Below are 7,997 nucleotides of genomic sequence, written 5' to 3' on the forward strand. Positions count from 1 at the left end.
TATACTGCACCTGTGCATACTGTATACTTACTTACTCAGAATATACATTTAGATTCTAGTGTTCATTGTAACCATATTTATTGTAATGCATAATATAATTGATAGGGCATACAGGCCCTCATCTGCACCTTGATTACATGCCTACTTGCCTACTTATGTGTACATTCCTAGTTAATTATATTGTTTACACTGCCTATTTTAACTTTTCTACTGTACTCTAATTTTATTGCCTATATTATGTCTTCTACTATTACCATGTCCATACATGTACCCCCCCCCCCCCCTCCCCATGCTGCTATGTTGCCTGGATTTCCCCAAGGGGATCAATAAAGGAATATCTTATCTTAATTCTAACTTCACAAGAGTGAGTGACATGGATGGTCTTAGAGGTCTTCAAATCAGTTGCTTCTGGATGTTCCATAATCTAGGCTCAAATCTAAAGGTGACGAGCCTTTGGTGTGGCTGCCCCCAGGCTGTGGAACAGTTTACCTTCACATATTAGATCTGCCCCCAAGCTGTGGAACAGTTTACCTTCACATATTAGATCTGCCCCCAGGCTGTGGAACAGTTTACCTTCACATATTAGATCTGCCCCCAGGCTGTGGAACAGTTTACCTTCACATATTAGATCTGCCCCCAGGCTGTGGAACAGTTTACCTTCACATATTAGATCTGCCCCCAGGCTGTGGAACAGTTTACCTTCACATTAGATCTGCCCCCAGGCTGTGGAACAGTTTACCTTCACATTAGATCTGCCCCCAGGCTGTGGAACAGTTTACCTTTACATATCGCTGCTGTCGGGACAAAACCTCATAACTCCATTTTTTGAATTTCTTTTTTTATTATATAAATCAACTCCGTAGATCATCCTCCATATGTGTGTGTGGGTTTTACAAAGTTTAAACAATGGGAAAGCATTAAACCGATCATCTGTCTAAACCTCTTAACTCTATTCACCCTCAAATCTGTGTTAGTTTTTTTCATCTGCTGAAAAGTTGGGTTTTTGGAGTTATGAGGTTTTGTCCCGACAGCAGCGATATTATATCTGCTCCCAAGCTGTGGAACAGTTTACCTTTACATATTAGATCTGCCCCCAGGCTGTGGAACAGTTTACCTTTACATATTAGATCTGCCCCCAGGCTGTGGAACAGTTTACCTTCACATATTAGATCTGCCCCCACAATGTGGAACAGTTTACCTTCACATATTAGATCTGCCCCCAGGCTGTGGAACAGTTTATCTTCACATATTAGATCTGCCCCCAAGCTGTGGAACAGTTTACCTTCACATATTAGATCTGCCCCCAGGCTGTGGAACAGTTTACCTTCACATATTAGATCTGCTCCAACCCTAGCGATGTCAAAGTCTTTGTTAAAGACTCACCTCTTCTCACTGGCTTTTCATTCAGGCTGAGCCGTACATCCGTGTTTCTATTTGACTGTGCATTTTATATTATATTTGTATTGTTATATGTGTAGTACTGTTTGCAGTCCTATTTCTGTTTGTGTAAATTGTGCACCTTGTGTTGTATTTTTATTAGTATTAGTATTAGTATTTTAAAGCATTACATCACGCGCAGGAGTGGGTTATGATAATTAGACCATGCCTAGGGGTGGTCGTTAGACCCCCCTAGGCATGGTCTAATTCTCATAACCCACGACTGCACGTGGTGTAATGGCTTTTATACAATGGCCGATGTCATCCAACCTTATTGCTATACAATAAACACACATTAATTTAAGATTTATTGACAAAACCATCCGCCGAAAAAGTAGTTCCCAAAAAAATAAAAAAGAGAAGTTGCCTCCATGTGGAGGCAGCTCGGAAGTGCATCCAACTGTTCTCAGTAAGACATCCAACAAACTAACACATCCAACTGTCTCTCAACTAAGACATCCAACAAACTAACACATCCAACTGTCTTTCAACTAAGACATCCAACAAACTAACACATCCAACTTTCTTTCAACTAAGACATCCAACAAACTAACACATCCAACTTTCTTTTTTTTTACCTACTTTCTATAGAACTTCATTCTTAGATGCTTCTATAGAAAGTATGTAAAACAAAACAAAAAAACGTTTCTTTGCCCTATAGGAGGATTTTGTTTTTAAACCTACTTTCTATAGAAGCAGCTGGGAGGTGCGCTGTTTTAAGTGAGCATGGATTATTGAATTGATTGATTGATTGATTGCTAATGTCCTTGTTTCCAACTGGTTAGGCTTGGCGACTCTTTCGAAGTTGCTCTCTTTCGAAGTTGGTTAAGGTTAGAGTTTGGAATCAGGGCTGGTGGTCTATCGCCCTGCTCTAAAGACAAACTCTAACCTTAACCAACTTCGAAAGAGAGCGACTTCGAAAGAGTCGCCAAGCTTAACCAGTTGGAAACAAGGCGGACAGTAATAAAATTTGCAATCAATTCAATAATCCACACTCACTTAAAACAGCGCACCTCGCAGCTGCTTCTATAGAAAGTAGGTAAAAAAATATAAATAAAAATCGCAATTAATCAATCAATCAATCAATTTGCGCGATTTTTATTTGGTTCCACAATGACTCATGACCCACTAATTACATAATCCAACATTGTGTAAGAAACTAACACATTCGCCGTGACAGAATCGTTTTTCATTTAGTCTTTATGACCCTATCAACATAGCCTTTCGGAACGTTTACTGTCCGCCATCTTGCTTTCACTTCTAAAAACGTGCACGGCGGATTGATAGTAATTTGATCCAATCAGGTGCATTCCACGTTGGGGAAACAGGAAGTAGGGAGGGGGATACATGCAACATGTAAACAACAACATTCATTTGGGACCAACATTTCTTAAATGATACATTCATTAATCAATCCTTTTTGGGGGGGGGGGGGGGGAGCAATACTTCTATTCCACACATTTCTAAAAGCTCTGTTGATGTATTCAATGTTCTTTTAATGATTATTCTACATAAAATGTTATCTATAGCACCTTTAAAATATTGATATATTGACAATTACACTCAACTCAAGTCCATCCACGTTCAACACAAAACCTGTACGATCCTCACGTAATCATCACTCACCATCAACGCCATGTAGAAGTCTCGTAACTTCCTCCTGATGAGCTCCTGAGACGAGGGAGACGGGGAGGGTGGCAGGATTGGGAAACCGTGGATTATAAGCAAAGCAAAATGAACTAGCTGTAGTACATTAGCAGTGGTGGAGGAATTAAACAGTTCCTTTACATAAGTTAAAGTAGAAAAATACTTGATATTGAATGCACTTCAGTATCACAAGTATATAGAAAAGTATACATTCCCTATGACGTTCTTGTACGTCAGTGCTGGGAAGCGCTCAACCTTTGAGCCAATGACCTGTCTCTGACTCTTATGTGGTCCAGTTGGCAGGCATAACATTTGACAGTACATACTCGTCGTCAATTGAATGGCATGTTTAGCATGCAAAATATTTTCCTTCAAAGTAACCAGCGAGTAAAAGCACAGAAAGTTCCCTAAAATGAAAAAACTCATTAACTAAAAATTATACTTAAATGCAGTACTTACTTTCCACCACTGTACATTAACAACAGTGAATAAACAACAAGATCAACAACAGTAATCAGACACCAGGGAAGAGAACTATAGGTGTGGTACTTCATTCATTAATTTAAAGGAACTTGTTAAAGGAACAGGCCAACATTATGGGACATGCGCTCATCGTCTTCTCCAGAGTCAAGACGAGAAGATAGATACTAATGTCCTCTCTGTGCGTTCAGTAGAAAAGCTATCTGGCTGCAAGCTAGCCTAGCTTAGCAAAAATGTATGGAAGCAGATACGGATCAGCTAGCCTAGCTTAAATCTCAAGAGGTGTTTTTGGCTAGGCTAGTTGATCCGTATCCGCTTCCATTCATTTGTGCTAAGCTAGGCTAGCTTGCCGGCGGATCGCTTTCTACTGAACGCACAGAGTGGACATTGGTATCTATCTTCTCGGCTCTGACTCTGGAGAAGATGATGAGCGCATGTCGCATAATGTTGGCGTGTTCCTTTAACCCTGAAAACGGTGCGTGTCTGAGGTGGGGTGTCTGCCTCCTCACCTTCCCCACGGTGCCCTTGCAAGTGAGGCCGTCCCCCATGTAGCCCTTGGTGCAGGTGCAGGTTCTCACGCCTGGACCCGTCATGTTACACCTGGCATACATGTTGCAATCCCCATTTTTCTGACAACGACAAACAGATGGAACCATTATTACACGTTCAATTCGGACAGACACTATAGGTTACAGTGTCACCAAAGAGGTTAACACTTAAAAACACGCATTCCATAATTTACTCAGTCGATTTCTGTTTGGTTTGTGTGCATTGCCAGGCACCAGTTACGACTACAGTTGATTTTGTGTCGGCAGTTGTCGCCGTGTTTGCTACTAACAAAATTGGGAATTCTGAATAAATTCCTAGGGGTGTAACTACACCAAAACGGTTTTGAAGTCAAGGTTCGGTACGGGTTTTCGGTACAGTGGGGGAAAGTTTGGCTTTCCATGTTCCACTCAGGGGTGATGTAGTGTGCAGTAACTAATTGTACTTGTAGGGCTGTCAACGAATATTCTTTATTGAAATTAATAATCGAAAGAAAAATTATAATAATAATTATATTAGATTGTGAGAGAAACAGCCCCCGGTGGGCGGTTGTTAGTGGTTAACATACCGTTGTATTTGTTCGGTACACAGCCATTCGGTACGGTACGGTACACACTGAAATGGTTCGGTACGGATACGTGAACCTTTACACCCCTACTACTAATTAGTGTGGGTGACCTGGCAAAGACAGACTTTTTCTTTGGAATAACACAGTTATTACATGTTTTCTGATCGCCAGAGAGGCCACAATTGTCGACTGAATTACACATAATCCCACACAACCCTTCACCAACTCCCTCTAGTACTCGGATTAAAATCCCTCTGGCAAACAGGTGTGATTGAAGGATCAAGAAAAGAGGGTGGGGCTTGAGATAGGCCATTAAAATAAAATAAAGCAGGGTGGTACCTTTCGACAGAGGTCGATCATATTACAGGTCTGTCCGTCTCCTGCGTAGCCTTGGCTGCAAGTACAGGAGGTCTGTAGGGAATGATGAAGGATACAAAATATATTTTTTTTTTTAACAATCTTTTGTTTTTAATGTACTGTAGGATCTAGTCTATTAATCGTTGCTGTTGGGACGTAATGTTTTACTAGTGATGTATCGGTACCCTATCTGCAACTGTCTTTATTTAACCCTTTCACTACTGTGTGGTAGTGGAAGGGTTAACCTTCTGTAGTGTGGTAGGGAAAGGGTTAACCTTCTGTAGTGTGGTAGTGAAAGGGTTAACCTGTAGTGTGGTAGTGAAAGGGTTAACCTTCTGTAGTGTGGTAGTGCAATGGTTGACCTTCTGTAGTGTGGTAGTGAAAGGGTTAACCTTATGTAGTGTGGTAGTGAAAGGGTTATCCCTGCGTCGTGTGGTAGTGTGAAAGGGTCAACCTTCTGTATTGTCGCAGTGAAAGGGTTAACCTTATGTAGTGTGGTAGTGAAAGGGTTAACTATCTTTAACTCATAATAAAGCATAGGTGAAACAACAACAGGCAAGACAGAAAGACGGACAGACAGACGGACGGACGGACGGACGGACGGACGGACGGACAGACAGACAGACAGACAGACAGACAGACAGACAGACAGACAGACAGACAGACAGACAGACAGACAGACAGACAGACAGACAGACAGACAGACAGACAGACAGACAGACAGACAGACAGACAGACAGACAGACAGACAGACAGACAGACAGACAGACAGACAGACAGACAGACAGACAGACAGACAGACAGACAGACAGACAGACAGACAGACAGACAGACAGACAGACAGACAGACAGACAGACAGACAGACAGACAGACAGACAGACAGACAGACAGACAGACAGACAGACAGACAGACAGACAGACAGGTGGTGTGTTGGAAATAGCACAGGATGTGATGCTACCTAACTAAACACATAACAATAATGCTGTGGCTGTGAAAAACAGCACAATTGCTAACTTCCATCATACCAGAAAAACACGGCCATACTGTATACGCTTAGCTAGGGAACAACCCGACCTGTGCTGTCTCAACACATCTGTGTTAAAGGGGCACTTCACCAGAAAACTATGGTGATTTAGCCTAATGGGTGTGAGATTCATGTGCGAAATAAATCGCGTTGTTTTCTCTTTTTTTCTTTTTTAAGTGCCCCTTCAGGGCAGGGAGTAGGCGGCCGTGGCGACATTTTACTTTGTTGGGTCCGGTGTGAATGCAGTCGGCGTTGGCATGGCAACCTCCGTTTCCCTCCAGGCACGGGTTGATCTCTATCGGCAGAGTCAAGAGTCAAGAGTCACTTTATTGTCCCATCAGCTGAGAAATTTGTCTTGGGCTTACACCCACACTACAGCCACAGACACATACATACAGACATGACACAACACAACTGACTCCAAACAGAGGAGATACACAATATAAAAGATACAGTAAAGTACCTGCACAGCAGGATGTCTGGCAACACCACATTAGAATAGTATACCCAAATATCGGTTATCGAATATCGATAATATGACAACCGATAATATAACAACCAAATATCAGTTATTTGATAGTTAGCACTATTTAAAAGTTTTACTGAGATCGGAATAAAGCAGTTTTTAAACCTATTTAGTCTAGAGACTGGTTCAGAGTATACACGTTTCTTCACCACACTAACATACCTACGAAAAGTATGTGAATACTACTCCCTTTAGGCGATACCTACACTGAGTACTTCACTGGCTCCCCATCAAATCCTGCATCACCTACAAAACCCTCCTCATCACTTACAAGTCCCTCCATGCTCTGGCACCTCAGTACCTCACTGACCTCCTCCACCCCTACACTCAGTACCTCACTGACCTCCTCCACCCCTACACTCAGTACCTCACTGACCTCCTCCACCCCTACACTCAGTACCTCACTGACCTCCTCCACCCCTACACTCAGTACCTCACTGACCTCCTCCACCCCTACACTCAGTACCTCACTGACCTCCTCCACCCCTACACTCAGTACCTCACTGACCTCCTCCACCCCTACACTCAGTACCTCACTGACCTCCTCCACCCCTACACTCAGTATCTCACTGACCTCCTCCACCCCTACACTCAGTCACGGTCCCTGCGATCCTCAGACACCGGTCAGCTCTCCATTCCCCCGAAACCAGACTGTAGACCTTTGGGGGACAGAGCTTTCTGCGTGGCAGCTCCCACCCTCTGGAACTCCCTCCCCACAGAACTCCACAATGCCACAACTCTGGACTGCTTCATGAAACTCCTCAAAACTCACCTCTTTAACATGGCTTTTGACCTCTAGCTTCCGATACTTAATGTTGTGTGTGTGTCCGTGTTTATCTCTTGTCTGTTATTGTCCTATGTAAAGTGACCTTGGGTTTCATGAAAGGCGCTATATATAAAATTATGTTATTATTATTATTATTATTATTATTATTATTATTATTATTATTATTATTATTATTATTATTATTATTATTATTAGTACACGTACAATGCAATAGCATTTCTCTCAAAATGTGAGCTAAAGAGAAGCCTGCAAATCAAATCAAATCAAATGTATTTGTAAAGCCCGAAATCACAAGGTAATGTCCCCATGGGCTGTAGGCTACAAGTCTTCTTTAAACAAGTCAAGAAGAAACACCACAATAAATCAAGAGCAAAATCCACCATCAAATCCAAATATTAGGGATGTCCGATATTATCGATATTGGCATTAAAATGTAATATCGGAAATGATCGGTATCGGTTTTCAAAAAAAATATATATATTTTTTTTTACATTTATTTAACCTTTATTTACCCAGGCAAGCAAGTAAGAACAAATTCTTATTTTATTTATTGTCAAAAGTATGCATAATGTTGTGTTAATTCCACAACAAGAGATATGTAATGTTAATTACCTGAAATTATT

General features: G+C 41.7%; 1 protein-coding gene across 1 annotated transcript in view; it reads right to left on the bottom strand.

Annotated features, from left to right (window-relative positions):
• Positions 1–7,997, bottom strand: part of stab2 (stabilin 2) — a 156,672-nt gene that overhangs the window by 60,114 nt on the left and 88,561 nt on the right. Inside the window, 4 exon segments of the mRNA XM_084330948.1 lie at positions 3,064–3,108; positions 4,074–4,193; positions 5,018–5,089; positions 6,283–6,356. Of these exon segments, the coding sequence (XP_084187074.1) occupies positions 3,064–3,108; positions 4,074–4,193; positions 5,018–5,089; positions 6,283–6,356 (311 nt within the window).

The sequence above is a fragment of the Notolepis coatsorum genome (genome assembly GCF_963971535.1).
Source record: "Notolepis coatsorum genome assembly, chromosome: 15".
In the NCBI taxonomy this organism is placed as follows: domain Eukaryota; kingdom Metazoa; phylum Chordata; class Actinopteri; order Aulopiformes; family Paralepididae; genus Notolepis; species Notolepis coatsorum.